Source organism: Gobio gobio, assembly GCF_949357685.1.
Source record: "Gobio gobio genome assembly, chromosome: 10".
Lineage (NCBI taxonomy): Eukaryota > Metazoa > Chordata > Actinopteri > Cypriniformes > Gobionidae > Gobio > Gobio gobio.
The window spans coordinates 57,491,218-57,517,114 of NC_137116.1; the positions used below are offsets into that span (position 1 = coordinate 57,491,218).

General features: G+C 46.0%; 1 protein-coding gene across 1 annotated transcript in view; it reads right to left on the reverse strand.

Moving 5' to 3' along the window:
* The window catches only part of LOC307132299 (NACHT, LRR and PYD domains-containing protein 12), a 36,265-nt gene continuing 10,368 nt past the window's right edge, over window positions 1–25,897 (reverse strand). Inside the window, exons 2-9 of the mRNA XM_079826521.1 lie at window positions 23,523–25,071; window positions 17,973–18,134; window positions 16,487–16,651; window positions 16,234–16,401; window positions 5,398–5,571; window positions 1,713–1,886; window positions 1,461–1,628; window positions 1–81 (exon numbers count right to left, since the gene is read on the reverse strand). Of these exons, the coding sequence (XP_079682647.1) occupies window positions 12–81; window positions 1,461–1,628; window positions 1,713–1,886; window positions 5,398–5,571; window positions 16,234–16,401; window positions 16,487–16,651; window positions 17,973–18,134; window positions 23,523–25,071 (2,630 nt within the window). The 3' untranslated portion in view covers window positions 1–11. The remainder of the gene's footprint in view (window positions 82–1,460; window positions 1,629–1,712; window positions 1,887–5,397; window positions 5,572–16,233; window positions 16,402–16,486; window positions 16,652–17,972; window positions 18,135–23,522; window positions 25,072–25,897) is intronic.

A 25,897-nucleotide genomic window follows, 5' to 3' on the forward strand; every position in this document is an offset into this window, starting at 1 on the left:
CTGAGATTCTTCTAGTAGACGATATTTGGGCACGTGTCCATCAAGTCACAGAAATCCTCACTGAAGTTATTATACTTCAGACTGGAAGAAAACATGAGAAAAGAATAAGTTATCACATACTGTACATAATATTGAAGAGTGACAAGTGCAATCAGCATTTCTTCTGGCTAAAATGTATGTAGAATATATATATATATATATATTCAAATTTAAAATATATTTAAATCTTCCAACTACAAAATATATTAGAAATTGTACTGCAAGGGGCAAGAAAATGCAGGTTAATATAAAATGTATCTTTTAATATGTATTTTAAATATACAATTTCCATTGAAATTAAAACAAATGGTTAAAAACAATGAAATAGCAAACAAACTAAAAGTAAACTTATTTAAAATATGTATTTTTATTTCGTTTTTATTCAGATTTCAGTTGTTATTTATGTTATATATTTTTCTTGTGTACGCCTACTTTCCATAAATCTTGGTAAAAATCCCTTTACTAAAAACAGCCATACTGACATGCTTCAAAGTGACATCATTTCTGAATGACAAACGGCAACAACGTCAAGTGGTTCCACACAACTATATTGAGTCATTTTTACAAATAACAATTTAGTTTTATGAACAAAAGAAAGTCAAGTAAACCTGACAAAATTTATTTAAGTAAATGCAAACCATTTGAATTTGTCACTGTTACACAATATTTATATGTGCAGTTTACTTAATAATGTTATGTTGAATTTATAAATGTTTATTATGCTACACTCTAAAAAATGCTGGGTTAAAAATAACCCAAGTTGGGTTGAAAATGGACTAACCCAGCAAATGGGTTGTTTTAACCCATCATTTTGGGTTGTTTTAACCCAGCGGTTGGGTTAAATGTTTGCTTAAAACAACCAAATTGCTGGGTTAAAACAACCCGATTGCTGGGTTTGTCCATTTTCAACCCAACTTGGGTTATTTTTAACCCAGCATTTTTTAGAGTGTTGAGTGTCAGTCACAGAGCCGGTCACAAATATCCACCAAGGTGATGGAAATTGGAAATGGGCTTTCCAACTAATTTAAATCAATATTTACATACACTTACATAAAAAATGCTGGGTTGTTTTAAGCAAACATTTAACCAAATGCTGGGTTAAAACAACCCGATTGCTGGGTTAGTCCATGTTCAAACCAACTTTGGTTGATTTTAACCCAGCATTTTTTAGAGTGTATAGAGAGCATTGAATGCTAGGTTTAAGCAAACATTTAACCCAACCGCTGGGTTAAAACGACCCATTCACTGGGTTAAAACAACCAAATTGCTGGGTTAGTCCATTTTCAAACCAACTTGGGTTGTTTTTAACCCAGCATTTTTAAGAGTGTAGTATAACAGTGGCACATTTATCTCTCCACGCGTGTCCTATAACCAGCTGGTCTATCCCTAGCCTAGATAGAACATGTATAGCCTGAACTTACTTCAGCTTGGCCATCAGAGGGCGGTCCTGCATTAATCTGACCAATCGTGGAATGGCGGCGTCCGTGAGGTCGTTGTTCTCCAGGATGAGAGTTGATAAAGTGCTGCTGGCAGCCACAGCTTCACACAGCTCGTCTACACAAGCGTCTGTCAGAGGGAAATTATCCAGACTGCAGAAACACAGGCATCTCAAGCATCAGGTGTGGGTTTGTGCTTCTGAAACGATCTCTGATCAGGATGAGGAAATCACTCACTCCAGGTGCTGGAGTTTGCAGTTGTTGTGTTTCAGCGCCTGCCACATGAGTTTGGCTACGCTATCGTCCAGATGATTCCATCCGACCGAGAGCTCGATGAGCCTTGAGCTGGCACACATCAACACTCTCCCCAGCTCCCGAAAGGCCTGCTCTGTCATCAAACATCCCGTCAATCTACAGGAAAACACACTCACTGCTCAGATTCCTCTGGGGTGTTTTTCGTGTGACTGTAATCTCATGTCTGCATGATAAAGCCAAAACGGTATCGAAATGTACTTCCTTCATACATGTAAATGTGATGCTTCATCACTGTATGCGATGAAATAATATTAACCCTCTGGGGGTCTTCGTCATTTCTGACCCCAATTTTTTTTTTTTTAAATGTTAAAAATCTGAATGTTTTAGAGATCTTCACTTTTGAGTCCTTTTTTTCTGCATCCTGGCTGATTTGTAGATGCACAAAAAAACTCTGTATTTTCATATTTTTGCCAATTTCCCATTCATTTCCTATGGGGGTCATTTTTGACCCGAAGGTCCTGAGTGAGACTATTTTTTTAAGACCACTTAGACTTTTCAAATCCAGTCCCCAATTTTTGTGTGTGTTCATATACCAAGTACCAATAAAGTCACCAAGTTTCGGACCATTCCGATGAAGCTACGATTTTTGTATAAATAAAACGCAAGATCCACTATAGTGGTAAAAATGTGCTATTGTATGGCAAGGCAAGGCAAGGCAAGTTTATTTGTATAGCACATTTCATACACAGTGGCAATTCAAAGTGCTTTACACAGAAATGAAATAAAAATATTACAGTTATAATAGGAATTTAAAGAAATAAAAAATAAAGAAAATATTGAAAGATAAAAATAAAGAGTATAATTAAAAATAAAAATAAAAACAGGGTTAAATTTAAGCATATAAATTAAAATGCAAGCAGTTCGGACAAAGCACGTACAGTGGCACAGCTCATTCAGTAAATGCACAGCTAAACAGATGTGTTTTGAGTCTGGATTTGAAAGTGGCTACTGTTTGAGCACATCTGATCTGTTCAGGAAGCTGGTTCAGCTACGGCTGGCATAATAGCTAAAAGCAGACTCTCCTTGCTTTGAGTGAACCCTTGGTATTTCTAGTTGACTTGATCCTGATGATCTGAGTGATCTGTTGGGTTTGTATTTAATCAGCATATCTGCAATGTATTGAGGTCCTAGGTCATTGAGTGATTTATATACAAGTAATAGCACTTTAAAATCGATCCTAAATGTAACTGGAAGCCAGTGTAAAGACCTGAGGACTGGTGTGATATGGTCATATTTTCTGGTTCTGCTCAGGATCCTGGCAGCAGCGTTCTGTATGAGCTGCAGCTGTCTAATGGTCTTTTTGGGAAGGCCGGTGAGGAGACCATTACAATAGTCCACCCTACTGGTAATAAAAGCATGAACGAGTTTCTCTAAGTCTTGCCTGGAAACAAAGCATCTAATTCTTGATATGTTTTTGAGATGATAGTAAGCGGATTTAGTTATTGCTTTGACATGACTATTGAAGCTCAGGTCTGACTCCAAAATCACACCAAGATTCCTGACTTGATTTTTTGATTTCAGGCCTTTAGCCTCAAGATATGCATTCACCTTGAGAATTTCATCTTTGTTTCCAAATGTAGTAATTTCAGTTTTGTCTTTGTTTAACTGAAGAAAGTTTTGCCACATCCAACTGTTAACTTCATCAATGCATTTACATAGAGAGTCAATGGGGCTGTAGTCATTAGGTGATAGGGCTAAGTAGATCTGGGTGTCGTCAGCATAGCTGTGGTAAGCCATTTTGTTATTTTTCATTATTTGGCTCAGTGGCAGCATGTACAGGTTGAATAGGAGTGGTGCAAGAATTGACCCTTGTGGGACTCCGCATGTCATGGATGTCCACTCAGACTTATGGTCACCTATACTCACATAATAACCTCTCCCTTCTAAGTATGACCTGAACCATTTGAGGACCATTCCAGAAAGCCCAACCCAATTTTCTAGCCTGTCGAGAAGTATTTTGTGGTCAACAGTGTCGAATGCAGCACTGAGGTCCAGTAGTACCAGAATTGATGTTTTGCCTGTATCTGTATTGAGGCGAATATCATTTATAATCTTTATGATATTAATGCTCAATGTGTCCACCGGATGGCACTGATCTCATTTAAAAAATAGCTTTCATGAGGCCTAGGCTTGACTCTAAAATGAAATACAGCTTTAATAAAAAAAAATATATATATATCTATATATATCTATATATATATATATATATATATATATATATATATATATATATATATATTAGTGCTGTCAAACGATTAAAATATTTAATCGCGATTAATCGCATTAATGTCATAGTTAACTCACAATTAATCACAATTAATCGCACATTTTTATTTATTCTAAATGTCCCTTGATTTCTTTTTGTCCCATTATTTTTTCTTATTTTAATGCTCTTATCAACATAGAAAAGTGGATCGGCTTGCTTTGTTCAAATGTTTGTTTTATTGAAAACAACATTGGCATACTTTAGTGTTCGATTTCACACCAACATTCTCACTTGGAGCAAATAATCGCTCACACAATGTAACACTGCCCATCAATAAAAGGGTGAAACAAATACTTTGTTGCACAAACAGCCCCTTCAACAGCCCTTTCTAAGGGATCAAAACAGGGTGATACAAAATAAAATTACAAAGTGCACATGCAAGGTAAACTAGGACTCCGCCTATAGTGCAGTTAAACCAGGGGTCGCCAACTAGCGGACTCCGGTCCGAATCCGGACCGCGAAGCCTTTTGACGTAATGAAACAGTTAACGTTGCAATGCTCAGTTACTACGTTCAGACCCAGACGCGCGGTCAAGCATGCAGTGAAGAAGAGACTGATGGTGCGCTCACACCGGACGCGAATGACGCGACATGCACGCCGCTTAATCCGCGCCGCAGAATGTCTATTTGCGTCTTTGCATTGACTTAAATCACTCGCGCAAAACGCTTCATTCGCGTCCGGTGTGAACGCACCATCAGAGCAGAAAGCAGCGCTCAAGACAAGCACTTTTAGTTGAAGACCCCTGAGTTAAACCATGGCTTAATACGTTTCTCATTTCGGCGTCTCACGCTTGCCATCCACGTCTACTCTTTTAATGGCCCAAACGAGTGCGGGCAGCCGCAGCGTGCCTGATGTTTTGTTTCCGGTCTAGCTACACCTGGAGTGGTGTTGTAGTTTTTCTAACGTTACTAGTTGCTGCAACAGCATGTGAAAAAACTACAAAGTTTGTTAGACCAAAAAGAACGTTAATCTCGCGATAAAAAAATTGACGCCGTTAAAATAGGTTTGCGTTAACGTCGTTAATAACACGTTTAACTGACAGCACTAATATATATACTTTTTTTATTATATTCAATGGGAAAAAATGGGTCATAATTATTGCATAAATATTATATATAAATCATAAAATTATCTCAAAATACCAAAAAATATTATTGAACAAAAATATATTTAATTGATTTTACTCAAATCTTTTTTTTTTTCTTAATCCCGCCCTCCGGGTCATTTCTGAGTGTGACCCATAAATGCAGAACCCCAGAGGGTTAAAGATATTATAACCTGACATGCATTTCTCACATGATCATCATCGTGGTTGAAACAACAGCTAATTTGCATACATACTCCAGTTTTTCCAGTGTGCACTCAGGAGCCATCAGGGCTCTACATATCTGCATCACTCCTGATTGGCCGAGATCATTTAGGGACACGTCCAGCTTGGTCAGACAGCAGTTTTCTGATTGGAGGGCAGCTGCCAGAGAGGGGCCGCAGGAGCCAGTGAACTCGCAGGCAAACACTCTGCGTAAAAAACATTTTTTATTAACCTCATGAATTATTATGTAGTCAATTGCAACCATCTCAAACTCAAAATGTATTGAATTTAGTAATTAGAAGGAAATACAACAAAGTAATGTGTCAAAAATGTTTGTTGATGCTATTTAGTACCACTGATGGTTGCTTCAACCCCATATTTTGTATGTGTATCAGGCATAACATTATGACCGGTGAAGTGAATAACACTGATTATCTCTTCATCACCTGTTATATATTAGGCAGCAAGTGAACATTTTGTCCTCAGAGTTGATGTGTTAGAAACAGGAAAAATGGGCAAGCGTAAGGATTTGAGCAGTCAGGGTGCCCATGCTGACCCCTGACCCCGCCCAAAGCACCAACAGTGGCCCGTGAGCATCAGAACTGGACCCCGGAGCAATGGAAGAAGGCGGCCTGGGCTGATGATCACGTGTTCTTCTACATCAGTGGATGGCCGGGTGTGTGTGCGTGGCTCACCTGGGGAACACATGGCACCAGGGGCACTATGGGAAGAAGGCGTGGCTCACCTGGGGAACACATGGCACCAGGTGCACTATGGGAAGAAGGCGTGGCTCACCTGGGGAACACATGGCACCAGGTGCACTATGGGAAGAAGGCGTGGCTTACCTGGGGAACACATGGCACCAGGTGCACTATGGGAAGAAGGCGTGGCTTACCTGGGGAACACATGGCCCCAGGTGCACTATGGGAAGAAGGCGTGGCTTACCTGGGGAACACATGGCACCAGGTGCACTATGGGAAGAAGGCGTGGCTCACCTGGGGAACACATGGCACCAGGTGCACTATGGGAAGAAGGCGTGGCTTACCTGGGGAACACATGGCACCAGGTGCACTATGGGAAGAAGGCGTGGCTTACCTGGGGAACACATGGCACCAGGTGCACTATGGGAAGAAGGCGTGGCTTACCTGGGGAACACATGGCACCAGGTGCACTATGGGAAGAAGGCGTGGCGGCGGAGGCAGTGATGCTTTGGCCAATGTTCTGCTGGGAAACCTTGGGTCCTCCATCATGTGGATGTGACTTTGACCCGTCTCTCCTACCTCAGCATTGCTGAGACCATGTCCAGCCTTTCATGGAGACGGTTTTCCCTGTGGCTGTGGCTCTTTCAGCAGATAATGCGCCGCCACAAAGCACAAATGCTTCAGGAATGCTTTGAGGAGCACAACAACGAGTTTGAGTCCAAATTCCCAGATCTCAATCCAATCGAGCATCTGTAGGATGTGCTGAACAAACAAATCAGATCTATGTAGGCCACACCTCGCAACTTACAGGACTTAAAGGATCTGCTGCTAACATCTTGGTGCCAGATACCACAGCACACCTTCAGGGGTCTAGTGGAGTCCATGCCTCGACGGGTCACAATATTAGGAAGGGGGTCATAATGTTATGCCTGATTGGTGTACACACACTACATATATAAAAACACACATTGACGGTGTATTATACAGGTGCTGGTCATATAATTAGAATATCATCAAAAAATTGATTTATTTCACTAATTCCATTCAAAAAGTGAAACTTGTCTATTATATTCCTTCATTACACACAGACTGATATATTTTAAATGTTTATTTCTTTTAATTTTGATGATTATAACAGACAACTAAGGAAAATCCCAAATTCAGGATCTCAGAAAATTAGAATATTACTTAAGACCAATACAAAGAAAGGATTTTTAGAAATCTTGGCCAACTGAAGAGTATGAGCATGTCCAGCACTCAATGCTCAGCTGGGGCTGGTTTAGCCTGAATTACTGCAGCGATGCGGCATGAGGAGATCAGACTGAGGCATGAGGAGATCAGTCTGAGGCATGAGGAGATCAGACTGAGGCGTGAGGAGATCAGTCTGAGGCATGAGGAGATCAGACTGAGGCATGAGGAGATCAGACTGAGGCGTGAGGAGATCAGACTGAGGCATGAGGAGATCAGTCTGAGGCATGAGGAGATCAGACTGAGGCGTGAGGAGATCAGACTGAGGCGTGAGGAGATCAGTCTGAGGCATGAGGAGATCAGACTGAGGCGTGAGGAGATCAGACTGAGGCATGAGGAGATCAGACTGAGGCGTGAGGAGATCAGACTGAGGCGTGAGGAGATCAGACTGAGGCGTGAGGAGATCAGACTGAGGCGTGAGGAGATCAGACTGAGGCGTGAGGAGATCAGTCTGAGGCATGAGGAGATCAGTCTGAGGCATGAGGAGATCAGACTGAGGCGTGAGGAGATCAGACTGAGGCGTGAGGAGATCAGTCTGAGGCATGAGGAGATCAGACTGAGGCGTGAGGAGATCAGACTGAGGCATGAGGAGATCAGACTGAGGCGTGAGGAGATCAGACTGAGGCGTGAGGAGATCAGTCTGAGGCATGAGGAGATCAGACTGAGGCGTGAGGAGATCAGACTGAGGCATGAGGAGATCAGACTGAGGCATGAGGAGATCAGACTGAGGCGTGAGGAGATCAGTCTGAGGCATGAGGAGATCAGACTGAGGCGTGAGGAGATCAGACTGAGGCGTGAGGAGATCAGTCTGAGGCATGAGGAGATCAGACTGAGGCGTGAGGAGATCAGACTGAGGCATGAGGAGATCAGACTGAGGCATGAGGAGATCAGTCTGAGGCGTGAGGAGATCAGACTGAGGCATGAGGAGATCAGACTGAGGCATGAGGAGATCAGACTGAGGCGTGAGGAGATCAGACTGAGGCATGAGGAGATCAGACTGAGGCGTGAGGAGATCAGACTGAGGCATGAGGAGATCAGACTGAGGCATGAGGAGATCAGTCTGAGGCATGAGGAGATCAGTCTGAGGCATGAGGAGATCAGACTGAGGCATGAGGAGATCAGACTGAGGCATGAGGAGATCAGACTGAGGCATGAGGAGATCAGACTGAGGCATGAGGAGATCAGTCTGAGGCGTGAGGAGATCAGACTGAGGCATGAGGAGATCAGTCTGAGGCGTGAGGAGATCAGACTGAGGCATGAGGAGATCAGACTGAGGCGTGAGGAGATCAGACTGAGGCGTGAGGAGATCAGACTGAGGCATGAGGAGATCAGTCTGAGGCATGAGGAGATCAGACTGAGGCGTGAGGAGATCAGACTGAGGCATGAGGAGATCAGTCTGAGGCATGAGGAGATCAGTCTGAGGCATGAGGAGATCAGTCTGAGGCGTGAGGAGATCAGACTGAGGCGTGAGGAGATCAGACTGAGGCATGAGGAGATCAGTCTGAGGCATGAGGAGATCAGACTGAGGCATGAGGAGATCAGACTGAGGCATGAGGAGATCAGTCTGAGGCATGAGGAGATCAGACTGAGGCATGAGGAGATCAGTCTGAGGCATGAGGAGATCAGACTGAGCCATGAGGAGATCAGTCTGAGGCATGAGGAGATCAGTCTGAGGCATGAGGAGATCAGACTGAGGCATGAGGAGATCAGTCTGAGGCATGAGGAGATCAGACTGAGCCATGAGGAGATCAGTCTGAGGCATGAGGAGATCAGACTGAGGCATGAGGAGATCAGACTGAGCCATGAGGAGATCAGTCTGAGGCATGAGTAGATCAGACTGAGCCATGAGGAGATCAGTCTGAGGCATGAGGAGATCAGACTGAGGCATGAGGAGATCAGACTGAGGCATGAGGAGATCAGACTGAGCCATGAGGAGATCAGTCTGAGGCATGAGGAGATCAGACTGAGGCGTGAGGAGATCAGACTGAGCCATGAGGAGATCAGTCTGAGGCATGAGGAGATCAGACTGAGGCATGAGGAGATCAGACTGAGGCATGAGGAGATCAGACTGAGGCATGAGGAGATCAGACTGAGGCATGAGGAGATCAGACTGAGGCATGAGGAGATCAGACTGAGGCATGAGGAGATCAGACTGAGCCATGAGGAGATCAGACTGAGGCATGAGGAGATCAGACTGAGGCGTGAGGAGATCAGACTGAGGCATGAGGAGATCAGACTGAGGCATGAGGAGATCAGACTGAGGCATGAGGAGATCAGACTGAGGCATGAGGAGATCAGACTGAGGCGTGAGGAGATCAGACTGAGGCGTGAGGAGATCAGACTGAGGCGTGAGGAGATCAGTCTGAGGCATGAGGAGATCAGACTGAGGCATGAGGAGATCAGACTGAGGCATGAGGAGATCAGACTGAGGCATGAGGAGATCAGACTGAGGCGTGAGGAGATCAGACTGAGGCATGAGGAGATCAGACTGAGGCATGAGGAGATCAGTCTGAGGCATGAGGAGATCAGACTGAGGCATGAGGAGATCAGACTGAGGCGTGAGGAGATCAGACTGAGGCGTGAGGAGATCAGACTGAGGCATGAGGAGATCAGTCTGAGGCATGAGGAGATCAGACTGAGGCATGAGGAGATCAGACTGAGGCGTGAGGAGATCAGACTGAGGCGTGAGGAGATCAGACTGAGGCGTGAGGAGATCAGACTGAGGCGTGAGGAGATCAGACTGAGGCATGAGGAGATCAGACTGAGGCATGAGGAGATCAGACTGAGGCATGAGGAGATCAGACTGAGGCATGAGGAGATCAGACTGAGGCGTGAGGAGATCAGACTGAGGCATGAGGAGATCAGACTGAGGCATGAGGAGATCAGACTGAGGCATGAGGAGATAAGACTGAGGCATGAGGAGATCAGACTGAGGCATGAGGAGATCATGAGGAGATCAGACTGAGGCGTGAGGAGATCAGACTGAGGCGTGAGGAGATCAGACTGAGGCATGAGGAGATCATGAGGAGATCAGACTGAGGCGTGAGGAGATCAGACTGAGGCGTGAGGAGATCAGACTGAGGCATGAGGAGATCAGACTGAGGCATGAGGAGATCAGACTGAGGCGTGAGGAGATCAGACTGAGGCGTGAGGAGATCAGACTGAGGCGTGAGGAGATCAGACTGAGGCGTGAGGAGATCAGACTGAGGCATGAGGAGATCAGACTGAGGCATGAGGAGATCAGTCTGAGGCATGAGGAGATCAGACTGAGGCATGAGGAGATCAGACTGAGGCGTGAGGAGATCAGACTGAGGCGTGAGGAGATCAGACTGAGGCATGAGGAGATCAGTCTGAGGCATGAGGAGATCAGTCTGAGGCATGAGGAGATCAGACTGAGGCATGAGGAGATCAGACTGAGGCGTGAGGAGATCAGACTGAGGCGTGAGGAGATCAGACTGAGGCATGAGGAGATCAGACTGAGGCGTGAGGAGATCAGACTGAGGCATGAGGAGATCATGAGGAGATCAGACTGAGGCGTGAGGAGATCAGACTGAGGCGTGAGGAGATCAGACTGAGGCATGAGGAGATCAGACTGAGGCATGAGGAGATCAGACTGAGGCGTGAGGAGATCAGACTGAGGCGTGAGGAGATCAGACTGAGGCGTGAGGAGATCAGACTGAGGCGTGAGGAGATCAGACTGAGGCATGAGGAGATCAGACTGAGGCGTGAGGAGATCAGACTGAGGCATGAGGAGATCAGACTGAGGCATGAGGAGATCAGACTGAGGCATGAGGAGATCAGACTGAGGCGTGAGGAGATCAGACTGAGGCGTGAGGAGATCAGTCTGAGGCATGAGGAGATCAGTCTGAGGCATGAGGAGATCAGACTGAGGCGTGAGGAGATCAGACTGAGGCATGAGGAGATCAGACTGAGGCATGAGGAGATCAGACTGAGGCATGAGGAGATCAGACTGAGGCATGAGGAGATCAGACTGAGGCGTGAGGAGATCAGTCTGAGGCATGAGGAGATCAGACTGAGGCGTGAGGAGATCAGACTGAGGCATGAGGAGATCAGTCTGAGGCATGAGGAGATCAGACTGAGGCATGAGCAGATCAGACTGAGGCATGAGGAGATCAGACTGAGGCATGAGGAGATCAGACTGAGGCGTGAGGAGATCAGTCTGAGGTATGAGGAGATCAGACTGAGGCGTGAGGAGATCAGACTGAGGCGTGAGGAGATCAGACTGAGGCATGAGGAGATCAGACTGAGGCATGAGGAGATCAGACTGAGGCATGAGGAGATCAGACTGAGGCATGAGGAGATCAGACTGAGGCGTGAGGAGATCAGACTGAGGCATGAGGAGATCAGACTGAGGCGTGAGGAGATCAGACTGAGGCGTGAGGAGATCAGACTGAGGCGTGAGGAGATCAGACTGAGACATGAGGAGATCAGACTGAGGCGTGAGGAGATCAGACTGAGGCGTGAGGAGATCAGACTGAGGCATGAGGAGATCAGACTGAGGCGTGAGGAGATCAGACTGAGGCATGAGGAGATCAGACTGAGGCATGAGGAGATCAGACTGAGGCATGAGGAGATCAGACTGAGGCATGAGGAGATCAGACTGAGGCATGAGGAGATCAGACTGAGGCGTGAGGAGATCAGACTGAGGCGTGAGGAGATCAGACTGAGGCGTGAGGAGATCAGACTGAGGCATGAGGAGATCAGTCTGAGGCATGAGGAGATCAGACTGAGGCATGAGGAGATCAGACTGAGGCATGAGGAGATCAGACTGAGGCATGAGGAGATCAGTCTGAGGCATGAGGAGATAAGACTGAGGCATGAGGAGATCAGTCTGAGGCATGAGGAGATCAGACTGAGGCGTGAGGAGATCAGACTGAGGCATGAGGAGATCAGACTGAGGCATGAGGAGATCAGACTGAGGCATGAGGAGATCAGACTGAGGCATGAGGAGATCAGACTGAGGCATGAGGAGATCAGACTGAGGCATGAGGAGATCATGAGGAGATCAGACTGAGGCGTGAGGAGATCAGACTGAGGCGTGAGGAGATCAGACTGAGGCATGAGGAGATCATGAGGAGATCAGACTGAGGCGTGAGGAGATCAGACTGAGGCGTGAGGAGATCAGACTGAGGCATGAGGAGATCAGACTGAGGCATGAGGAGATCAGTCTGAGGCATGAGGAGATCAGACTGAGGCGTGAGGAGATCAGACTGAGGCGTGAGGAGATCAGACTGAGGCGTGAGGAGATCAGACTGAGGCGTGAGGAGATCAGACTGAGGCATGAGGAGATCAGACTGAGGCATGAGGAGATCAGTCTGAGGCATGAGGAGATCAGACTGAGGCATGAGGAGATCAGACTGAGGCGTGAGGAGATCAGACTGAGGCGTGAGGAGATCAGACTGAGGCATGAGGAGATCAGTCTGAGGCATGAGGAGATCAGACTGAGGCATGAGGAGATCAGACTGAGGCATGAGGAGATAAGACTGAGGCGTGAGGAGATCAGACTGAGGCGTGAGGAGATCAGACTGAGGCGTGAGGAGATCAGACTGAGGCATGAGGAGATCAGACTGAGGCATGAGGAGATCAGACTGAGGCATGAGGAGATCAGACTGAGGCATGAGGAGATCAGACTGAGGCGTGAGGAGATCAGACTGAGGCATGAGGAGATCAGACTGAGGCATGAGGAGATCAGACTGAGGCATGAGGAGATCAGACTGAGGCATGAGGAGATCAGACTGAGGCATGAGGAGATCAGACTGAGGCGTGAGGAGATCAGACTGAGGCATGAGGAGATCAGACTGAGGCATGAGGAGATCAGACTGAGGCGTGAGGAGATCAGACTGAGGCGTGAGGAGATCAGTCTGAGGCATGAGGAGATCAGTCTGAGGCATGAGGAGATCAGACTGAGGCGTGAGGAGATCAGACTGAGGCATGAGGAGATCAGACTGAGGCATGAGGAGATCAGACTGAGGCATGAGGAGATCAGACTGAGGCGTGAGGAGATCAGTCTGAGGCATGAGGAGATCAGTCTGAGGCATGAGGAGATCAGACTGAGGCGTGAGGAGATCAGACTGAGGCATGAGGAGATCAGTCTGAGGCATGAGGAGATCAGACTGAGCCATGAGGAGATCAGACTGAGGAGATCAGACTGAGGCATGAGGAGATCAGACTGAGGCATGAGGAGATCAGACTGAGGCGTGAGGAGATCAGTCTGAGGCATGAGGAGATCAGACTGAGGCGTGAGGAGATCAGACTGAGGCGTGAGGAGATCAGACTGAGGCATGAGGAGATCAGACTGAGGCATGAGGAGATCAGACTGAGGCATGAGGAGATCAGACTGAGGCGTGAGGAGATCAGACTGAGGCGTGAGGAGATCAGACTGAGGCGTGAGGAGATCAGACTGAGGCGTGAGGAGATCAGACTGAGGCGTGAGGAGATCAGACTGAGGCGTGAGGAGATCAGACTGAGACGTGAGGAGATCAGACTGAGGCGTGAGGAGATCAGACTGAGGCGTGAGGAGATCAGACTGAGGCATGAGGAGATCAGACTGAGGCGTGAGGAGATCAGACTGAGGCATGAGGAGATCAGACTGAGGCATGAGGAGATCAGACTGAGGCATGAGGAGATCAGACTGAGGCATGAGGAGATCAGACTGAGGCGTGAGGAGATCAGACTGAGGCGTGAGGAGATCAGACTGAGGCGTGAGGAGATCAGACTGAGGCATGAGGAGATCAGTCTGAGGCATGAGGAGATCAGACTGAGGCATGAGGAGATCAGACTGAGGCATGAGGAGATCAGACTGAGGCATGAGGAGATCAGTCTGAGGCATGAGGAGATAAGACTGAGGCATGAGGAGATCAGACTGAGGCATGAGGAGATCATGAGGAGATCAGACTGAGGCGTGAGGAGATCAGACTGAGGCGTGAGGAGATCAGACTGAGGCATGAGGAGATCATGAGGAGATCAGACTGAGGCGTGAGGAGATCAGACTGAGGCGTGAGGAGATCAGACTGAGGCATGAGGAGATCAGACTGAGGCGTGAGGAGATCAGACTGAGGCGTGAGGAGATCAGACTGAGGCATGAGGAGATCATGAGGAGATCAGACTGAGGCATGAGGAGATAAGACTGAGGCATGAGGAGATCAGACTGAGGCATGAGGAGATCATGAGGAGATCAGACTGAGGCGTGAGGAGATCAGACTGAGGCATGAGGAGATCAGACTGAGGCGTGAGGAGATCAGACTGAGGCATGAGGAGATCAGAATGAGGCATGAGGAGATCAGACTGAGGCGTGAGGAGATCAGACTGTGGCATGAGGAGATCAGTCTGAGGCATGAGGAGATCAGAATGAGGCATGAGGAGATCAGACTGAGGCGTGAGGAGATCAGACTGAGGCATGAGGAGATCAGACTGAGGCATGAGGAGATCAGACTGAGGCGTGAGGAGATCAGACTGAGGCATGAGGAGATCAGACTGAGGCATGAGGAGATCAGACTGAGGCGTGAGGAGATCAGACTGAGGCATGAGGAGATCAGACTGAGGCATGAGGAGATCAGACTGAGGCATGAGGAGATCAGACTGAGGCGTGAGGAGATCAGACTGAGGCATGAGGAGATCAGACTGAGGCTCTGCTCAGGTGTTATGAGTTTTCTCTGATAGTGGCCTTCAGCTCTTCTGCATTGGTGGGTCTGGCATATCGCATCTTCCTCTTCACAATATCCCATAGATTTTCCATGGGGTTAAGGTCAGGTGAGTTTGCTGGCCAATCAGGAACAGGGACACCATGGTCCTTAAACCAGGCACTGGTTGCTTTGGCACTGTGTGCTGGTCCCAGTCCTGTTGGAAAATGAAATCTGCATCTCCATAAAGTTGGTCAGCAGCAGGACGCATTAAGTGCTCTAAAACTTCCTGGTATACATCTGCGTTGACCTCTGACCTCAGAAAACACAGTGGACCAACACCAGCGCATGACATGGCACCCCAAACCATCACTGACTGTAGAAACTTTACACTGGAGCTCAAGCAACATGGATTGTGTGCCTCTCCTCTCTTCCTCCAGACTCTGGGACCCTGATTTCCAAAGGAAATGCAAAATTTACTTTCATCAGAGAACATAACTTTGTCTTTAGCCCAGACGAGACGCTTCTGACGCTGTCTATTGACACAAGGAATGCGACAGCTGTCTTGCATGCGTCTGTGCGTAGTGGTTCTTGAAGCACTGACTCCAGCTCCAGTCCACTCTTTGTGAATCTCCCCCACATTTTTGAATGGGTTTTGTTTCACAATCCTCTCCAGGATGCGGTTATCCCTATTGCTTGTACACTTTTTTCTACCACATCTTTTCCTTCCCTTCGCCTCTCTATTAATGTGCTTGGACACAGAGCTCTGAGAACAGCCAGCCTTTTTTGCAATGACCTTTTGTGTCTTGCCCTCCTTGTGCAAGGGGTCAATGGGGGTCTTTTGGGCAGCTGTCAGGTCAGCTTCTTCCTCATGATTGTGTAACCTACAGAACTAGACTGAGAGACCATTTAAAGGCATTTGCAGGTGTTGTGAGTTCATCAGCTGATTAGAGTGTGGCACCAGGTGTCTTCAATATTGAACCTTTTCACAATATTCTCATTTTCTGAGATACTGAATTTGGGATTTTCCTTATTTGTCTGTTATAATCATCAAATTTAAAAGAAATAAACGTTTTAAATATATCAGTCTGTGTGTAATGAATGAATATAATATACAAGTTTCACTTTTTGAATGGAATTAGTGAAATAAATCAACTTTTTGATGATATTCTAATTATATGACCAGCACCTGTATATGTAAAGACAAAGATATTTGCTATTTATAGGTGTTTCGACATGTGTGTTGTTCACCTAAACACAGTATGTATAAATGCTTTACCTCAATGTGTTTAGGCGGCGTTTCCGTATCGCTTGTAAGATCAGCTCCATCCCATCATCCATCAGTGAGTTCCGGCTCAGGTCTAGCATCCTCAGCTCTGAGAAACCATTGTTCAGAGCTGAAGACAGTGCAGACATGGACGCCGCTGTCAGCGAACACCCATCCATACTGCAGAATAAACCAAACAGCTGTTTAACTGTTTTCATTTCTATACTTCTGCTTCCAAACATGTGGTGTAGTATGAAGAGTGTACTTGATCTCCTGTAGTCTGCAGTTCTCCAGTGCACTGCTGAGGTCAATAAGGCCTTGATCCGCTAGGGCATTCCCAAAGAGATTCAGCACACGCAGTCGGGAGCCTCCGGAGAACATCTTCACTAGTGCTTCACAATCAGCTGAGGTCAGTTTGCATCCATTCAACCTAAACACGGTGACGACACATTTCAGAAAGTATTCCAGTCACAATACCATTCCTAATATGATGCTGTCCTTTCTGATAAGGGCACATGCTTTAAAAGAACAAGCCGACTTTTTGGGACTTTATCTTATTCACCGAATCCCATAGAGTTAGATAAGTCCATTCTCATCTCTGTGCCATAACTCTGTCTGACGCCCCCACCGCTAGCCTAGCTTAGCACAAAGACTGGAGGTAAATGGCTCCAGCTAGCCTACTGCTCAATAAGGGACAAAACAACGCCAACACTTTCCTATTTACATGTTGTGATGTGTGTAGTTACATCGAGTACTAAGACCGACGGAAAATTAAAAGTTGTGATTTTCTAGACTGATATGGCAGGAACTATTCTTTCATTCCTGTGTAATGATCAAGGAACTTTGAGCCGTCTCATGAGGCACAATATTACACAGCGCCTGAAAATAGGCTAACTTCCGTCAACATAACCAACGTGTAACAGACTTCATTGTGATTTATCTTATAATTTGTTTTTTGTATACATTTTTGACATTTCTGTGTGTTTAAATAGGTTTAAAATCTGCATTATCTGTCTTAATAAGTAGGGACTTTTATTTTGACGGATGTTCATCGGAGTGGTTAGGCAGATTTAAAGTAAACCCCCCGAAAAGGCATAAGGTGTGTATGTGCTTGTTTACTGTCATTTGTAATGTGTATTTTTGTGTATTTCGCTGTATGTTAATGATAATGCTATGAGAGAGAGTTCATGTACGAGGTGTTAATGCGCACTTCTTTGCTTTATTTGTTCAGCTCTTACGGTGATTTTTTGGAGATCAAACGGTTTCAATAAACTCCATGAAACATCAGTAAAATCTGGCCATCATTCGGACAGGGTCCGCTAAACAACGTGTCAATCTGCTTGCACAGAGAGCGCTGGGGACTATTTTCAGGCGCTGTGTAATATTGTGCCTCATGAGACGGCTCAAAGCTCTTGATCATTACACAGGAATGAGAGAATAGTTCCTAGACATATCGGCCTAGAAAATCACAACTTTTAATTTTCCGTCGGTCTTAGTACACGCTGTAACTACACACATCACAACATGTAAATAGGAAAATGTTGGCATTGTTTTGTCCCTTATTGAGCAGTAGGCTAGCTGGAGCCATTTACCTCCAGTCTTTGTGCTAAGCTAGGCTAGCGGTGGGTGTGTCAGACAGAGTTATGGCACGGAGATGAGAATGGTATGTATGGACTTATCAAATTCTGGGGGATACAGTGAATAAGCTAAAGTCCCAAAAAGTCGGCGTGTTCATTTAAAAATGATCTTACAAGAGCGACTCCAGCGGGGAATGTGTGAGTGCATGGCAGAGGGTTTTGAATGATTTTGTTTCCAATCTGGAGTAGGACAAATTCAGTGTGGTCGTCCGGCCCTCGGCCAGCGCTGTTGCCAGGTGGGTCATGGCGGCGAAGTTGAGATAACTCTGGCTCAGACTGAAAGGATAAATGACACATTGGACTTTAATTGACAAAACGATGTCAGAAAGATGTTTTTTAAATAAGAAACTAATAATCATAAATGTTTCTTGAGCATCAAATCATCATATTAGAATGATTTCTGAAGGATCATGTGACACTGAAGACTGAATAGTAAAACATGTATAATGTTAAAAAAGCTTTCTAATTCAAATAAATGCTGTTCTTTTAAAGGGGTCATGAATTGAGAAATCAAAGCTTTTGACCTACACTCACCTAAAGGATTATTAGGAACACCTGTTCAATTTCTCATTAATGCAATTATCTAATCAACCAATCACATGTCAGTTGCTTCAATGCATTTAGGGGTGTGGTCCTGGTCAAGACAATCTCCTGAACTCCACACTGAATGTCGGAATGGGAAAGAAAGGAGATTTAAGCAATTTTGAGCGTGGCATGGTTGTTGGTGCCAGACGGGCCGGTCTGAGTATTTCACAATCTGCTCAGTTACTGGGATTTTCACACACAACCATTTCTAGGGTTTACAAAGAATGGAGTGAAAAGGGAAAAGCATCCAGTATGCGGCAGTCCTGTGGGAGAAAATGCCTTGTTGATGCTCGAGGTCAGAGGAGAATGGGCCGACTGATTCAAGCTGATAGAAGAGCAACTTTGACTGAAATAACCACTCGTTACAACCGAGGTCTGCAGCAAAGCATTTGTGAAGCCACAACACACACAACCTTGAGGCGGATGGGCTACAACAGCAGAAGACCCCACCGGGTACCACTCATCTCCACTACAAATAGGAAAAAGAGGCGACAATTTGCACCAGCTCACCAAAATTTATTTACGACCAAGATGGCGGCGCAAGTAGATCGCGAGGCTCAGCGTCTCTCCAGATTCTGCAATTTTGCGGTATTTTTCTTGTTCATCTCGGGTCTGTTCGTACAGAACAGTTGTGCTTTTACATCGTACACCCGTTGTGAGCTTTTGGATATTGGTTTGCGAATTTCCGACAGTTTTATGGACAATCTTCAACTCCTTCCTGAGATCGCTAGGACGCCCGAGGCGATGCGCTCTGCCCGGCCGGGCGGAAGTGCTAGAAGGCGGCGCTGTGATCGTAAACAAAGGCGGGGTAAGCGTGGAGGTCTAAGAGCTAAGCTAAGGCTAACTCCTTACCGGCTCTCTTTACCCAGCATTTTCCTTGCCAATGTACGATCGCTAGTGAACAAAATGGAGGAGATTCGACTCAGCATTACACACAGTAAGAAACTTTTGAACTGTAACGTCCTAATCTTCACTGAAACCTGGTTAAACAGCGGAATACCGGACACCGCTATTGAGCTAGCGGGACGCCACACACTCCGGGCGGATAGAACACTAGATGGCTCCGGGAAGAGCAGAGGGGGTGGATTGTGCATTTATATTAACAAAGCTTGGTGCACAAACTCTGCAATTGTTGGGAGTCATTGTTCAGCTAACCTGGAGTTTCTCATGGTTAAATGTAGACCGTTTTATCTACCGCGGGAGTTCACCTCCACTATTATCACTGCAGCCTATATTCCCCCGGATGCTGATGCCAAGCTTGCTATGAAAGAACTTCACGCAGCCATCAGTAAACAACAGACTGATCACCCGGAAGCTGCGTTTATTGTTGCAGGTGACTTTAATCATTCAAACCTAAAGTCAGTGCTACCCAAGTTTCACCAGCATGTTTCCTGCCACACCAGAGGAAACAAAACCTTAGACCATGTATATACAAACATGGCTGGAGCTTACGTTGCGACACCCCTCCCCCACCTGGGACAGTCAGACCACCTCTCTTTGTTTCTATCACCCAAATATTCACCCCTCATCAACCGTGTGAAGCCATCAGTAAAGACCATCAAGGTGTGGGGGCAGACTCCACACTCCAGGAAAGGTTTCTAAACACAGACTGGAGTATGTTTGCTTCTCAAGCCACCAGTGGCGCTCACACGGACATTGACTCATTCACTTCCTCTGTATTGGATCATATCAATACCACCATCGACAGTGTTACAACCCAGAAACAGATCACCACATACCCTAATCAGAAGCCTTGGATGAACAGGGAAGTTCGACTCCTGCTGAAGTCACGCAATACTGCCTTCAGATCAGGTGATGCACAAGCCTACAGTACGTCCAGGGCAAACCTGAAGAGGGGCATCAAAAAGGCCAAGCACTGCTACAAGCTAAAGATAGAGGGTCACTTTTCCAACTCTGACCCTCGACGCATGTGGCAGGGCATTCAGGCTATCAGTGACTACAAACCCACCCACTCCACCCCCGCAGCCACTGATGTCAACTTCCTGAACGAGCTAAATTACTTTTATTCTCGTTTTGAAAGAGACAACAGAGAAACTGCCACCAAGCTCAAACCCTCAGCTGACCACCCACCAATCACACTCTCCTCCACAGATGTCTGCAAGGCACTGAGCCGGATCAGCGCACACAAGGCTGCTGGACCAGACAACATCCCTGGACGTGTGCTCAGGGCATGTGCGGAGCAGCTCGCTGGGGTTTTTACAGACATTTTCAACCTGTCTCTTGCCCAAGCAGCTGTACCTTCATGCTTTAAACGCACTTCCATTGTGCCAGTGCCAAAACACTCTAACCCGAGGTGCCCTAATGACTACCGCCCTGTAGCACTCACACCCATCGTCATGAAGTGCTTTGAGCGGCTGGTCCTGGAACACCTAAAAGACTCTCTACCATCCACATTGGACTCACACCAGTTTGCCTACCGCAGCAATAGGAGCACAGAGGATGCTGTTTCCATGGCACTGCACTCTGTGCTCACTCACCTAGACAATAAGAACACGTATGCACGCATGCTGTTTGTTGACTTCAGCTCCGCATTCAACACTGTCATCCCATCCAAGTTAATAGCCAAACTTGGAGACCTGGGCATCAACACTTCAATGTGTAACTGGATTTTGGACTTCCTAACTGACAGACCCCAGAATGTTCGTTCAGGATTCACCTGCTCCACATCCATCACACTCAACACTGGTGTACCACAGGGCTGTGTGCTAAGCCCGTTTCTCTACTCCCTCTTCACCGCCGACTGCAAGCCTGTGTATGGATCTAATTCTATCGTCAAGTTTGCAGACGACACTACGGTGATCGGGCTCATCAGCAACAACGATGAGACTGCCTACAGGGAAGAGATCCAGCACCTGGCCACATGGTGCGCTGATAATAACCTGCTCCTCAACACCACCAAAACGAAGGAGCTCATCGTGGACTTCAGGAAAGAGTCAAGAGGCACACACGACACCATCCACATCAATGGAATGGCTGTTGAGCATGTCTCCAGTTTCAAGTTCCTGGGGACCCACATCTCGGCGGACATGTCGTGGACGACCAACACCTCCAGCCTGGTCAAGAAGGCTCACCAGCGCCTCTTCTTCCTGAGGACACTGAGGAAGAATCAGCTCTCCTCGGCTATCCTGGTGAACTTCTATCGCTGCGCAATAGAAAGCATCCTGACCAACTGTGTGGCAGTGTGGTATGGGAGCTGCTCTGTTGCGGAGCGCAAGGCACTGCAGCGGGTGGTGAAAACTGCCCAGCGCATCACAGGGACTCCACTGCCTGCCATCGAGCACATCCAGAGGAAACGCTGTCTGCATCGAGCTCGCAGCATCCTCAAGGACTCCTCTCACCCAGCCCACAGACTGTTTTCTCTCCTGCCCTCCGGCAGGCGTTTCAGGATCCACCGGACCAGGACCAGCAGACTAAAGAACAGTTTTTTCCCCAGAGCTGTCTCTTTATTGAACTCAAACCCCCGTTGATCCACTTCCCTCATAAACTGATAACTCTCCTACCTCACATCTTCCTTCACTTTGTTATTTGCACTACGGACTGTTTATCACAGTAACAACTGTTTACATATGCATCTTGCACTGCCATATCTTAACTGGATTATGCTCATTTGCACTGCCGACTGTATTTATAGTACCAATGTTTACATTTGCATTTTTGCACTGTACTTCTAAATGTAATATGCAACCACTTTCCACTGCACTTTACACTTTTTTTTCCGGATAGCTCTGTCCATAATTTATTGCACTACCCCAATCCACTGCTATTCCTCATATTAGCCTAACATATTATTGTATACCTCTATCTGTAAAATTCTGTTTATAGTAATAGCCATCTGTATATTGTATTCATAGTACATATTCACCTGTAAATTCTGTTTATAGTAATAGCCATCTGTATATTGTATTCATAGTACATATTCACCTGTAAATTCTGTTTATAGTAATAGCCATCTGTATATTGTATTCATAGTACATATTCACCTGTAAATTCTGTTTATAGTAATAGCCATCTGTATATTTATTCACTGTACATATTCACCTGTAAATTCAGTTCTGTTTATAGTAATAACGTCTCTCTATTTATACATATTTATACATATTCAGTACATATCCATGTCCTGCACTTACGCATCCATTGTATATCCTGCACTTGCTGCTATTGCACTTCTGGTTAGACCTAAACTGCATTTCGTTGCCTTGTACTTGTACTTGTGTAATGACAATAAAGTTGAATCTAATCTAATCTAATCTAATCTAAATTGGACAGTTGAAGACTGTAAAAATGTTGCCTGGTCTGATGAGTCTGGATTTCTGTTGAGACATTCAGATGGTAGAGTCAGAATTTGGCGTAAACAGAATGAGAACATGGATCCATCATGCCTTGTTCCCACTGTGCAGGCTGGTGGTGGTGGTGTAATGGTGTGGGGGATGTTTTCTTGGCACACTTTAGGCCCCTTAGTGCCAATTGGGCATGGTTTAAATGCCACGGCCTACCTGAGCATTGTTTCTGCCCATGTCCATCCCTTTATGAGCACCATGTCCCCATCCTCTGATGGCTACTTCCAGCAGGATAATGCACCGTCACAAAGCTCCAATCATTTCAAACTGGTTTCTTGAACATGACAATGAGTTCACTGAACTAAAATGGCCCCACAGTCTCCAGATCTCAACCCAATAGAGCATCTTTGGGATGTGGTGGAACGGGAGCTTCGTGCCCTGGATGTGCATCCCACAAATCTCCATCAACTGCAAGATGCTCTCCTATCAATATGAGCCAACATTTCTAAAGAATGCTTTCAGCTCCTTGTTGAATCAATGCCACGTAGAATTAAGGTAGTTCTGAAGGCGAAAGCGGGTCAAACACAGTATTAGTGTGTGTTCCTAATAATCCTTTAGGTGAGTGTATGTGAGGTCATCATACTATAATATCCTGTAAGTTTCAGAACTGAACACTTCTTTGTTAGTCTAAAAACTAGATTCCAGAGGTTGTTCCGGAGTGATTAAAACAATAAAAGTTATAAGAGCATCTAGTAATGCAATGTAAAAACGTCAGACTCACCCAATGCTTTTCGACAGCCTTAACGCTGGCATAAGTTTCTCTGTCTGCTGGTCTGTTAGTTTTGCTCTATATAGGTTCATGTGCGTCATCTCTCCCATACAACTCACGACATATGCCAGCGCTTCACAGTCGGGCTCCTGCAGTTCACTGTAGCCCATGAGCCGCCATTGGCTCTTACTGATGCTTTCTTTGACCAGAGACGAGTTACGTGCATGCAGCAGAAGCCGGAAAACACCAAAGTGCTTCTTTGCTTCGAAACCTGGCAACACTTTAGAAACATATCCCATCAACCACTGCAAGAACTCAGACACTCGGCTTTCATCGAACTTGCCCACGGAGTCTTCAAGTGGTTTACGCTGGACTGAGTCCGACAGCCCCGCTAGAAAAGTGTAGTACAGATCCGAGCACTTGTCCAAAATCTGCACGGAGGGGTCGAGATAAAAGGAGGCGGCCAATAAGAACTCTTGCATCACTGGAGACAGGAAGGAGAACGTGGTATCGGGGGAAGTGACATCACCTTTGATTCTCAAGAAAGCAGAAAGCGCAGGATGGTGCAGAAAAGATCGCAGACCACAGGAAAGGATGTCGTTGTAGGAGCAAACCGGATTGGTTAGTTTGCCCAAACCCAACACAAGCTCTCTGGTTTCTGGCTTCTGTTTGGGCAGGAGCATGTGTGTTATAATCCCGAGGAGCTGAGTAAGAGTCTCAGGTGGGCTGTTGTTACTCTCCAATTGAGTTTTCAACACACTGCAAAGCGTCCAGCAGAAGGCCGGACACAAACACTGCTCATCTACGCTCAACGCCTGCTCACTTTGCTGAAAAAGTCTCTCTGATAGACCTACATCGCCGAAGAACTCCAGGAAGAATGTTCTCCTTTGGGTCTTGGAGAACCCGACCACCTGGAAAAACCTCAAAGACGTACACTTGAACGGCTCTCTGGATGTGATCAGCATTGAAGCTCCAGGAAGCAGAGATCCGTGAAGAAGACTGAACAGCAATTCGGAGCCGGTTGCTTCTTGTTGTACGTCACAGATGAGACTCGAGGAGGACGATGGAGAGCATTGATGGTGCTCCAGCCCGTCGAGCACAAGAAGTAAATCCTGAGGCTTCTGTAGAGCGAATGTGAGAGTCTCAGCGGAGATATGAGTGTGTATGCGGCCCAACATGCTCTGCAAACTCTCAGCTTTCCCCTCAAGAGCGGCCGAAACAGGGACTGGCAGAAGGAGTGCATAATGTTGCAGGCGCGAGCCAGTCGCCCAATCCCAAATGACCTTCTCCACCACTGTAGTCTTACCCATTCCAACTCCACCGTGAAAAAGCACTCTGCGGCCTACAGCTCCTGGAGGAAACTCTTGAGATATGACATTCTCAAGAACTTCCCTGTCTCCTCTCCAAACTCTATCACGAGGGTCACACAGACACACTGAGAGGGGCGTGTAGTGGCCTCGCTGGATCACATCTCGCACAGCCTGACCTCCCAGAAGCGAGTTGGGCAGAGTTGAGTTCAGCACAGAGTCTCTCAAGGCCTCCTTATGCAACTGCTGCATGTCTGTGGAAAGAGAAATATACACTAAAAAGGAATAACTTGATTACATATATCTATCTATCTATCTATCTATCTATCTATCTATCTATCATTCTTTCTATCTAGAAATTGTTTTAAATTGAGGGAGCAAGAATGCAGGACTGCAATTTGAATTTGAATGTAAGGAAGAAGACAGACAGACAGACAGACAGACAGACAGACAGACAGACAGACAGACAGACAGACAGATAGATAGATAGATAGATAGATAGATAGATAGATAGATAGATAGATAGATAGATAGATAGATAGATAGATAGATAGATAGATAGATAGATAGATAGATAGATAGATAGACAGATAGACAGACAGACAGACAGACAGACAGACAGACATACAGATAGACAGACAGACATACAGATAGATCGATAGACAGACATTAGATAGATGATAGATAGATAGATAGATAGATAGATAGATAGATAGACAGACAGACAGACAGACAGACAGACAGACATACAGATAGACAGACAGACATACAGATAGATAGACCGATAGACAGACATTAGATAGATAAATAGATAAATAGATAGATCTAGCAAGTTGAGTTTTGACCAAATACTAAAGCACTGTGTAAGAGAGGGCAACAGAGTTTGTACTGTTTGAGGAAACTACGATCTTTTTATGTGGATAAAACATTGATGTGTATGTTTTACAGATCTTATATTGAGTCTTTCTTATCTTTTTCATTACTGTGTTTGTTCAGTTCTATAAACACGAAAAATAAGAACTGTCTGGAAAAAATTGTAAATCAGGGAAGTAAAAGAATATGGAAGAAGCAGATGAGTAT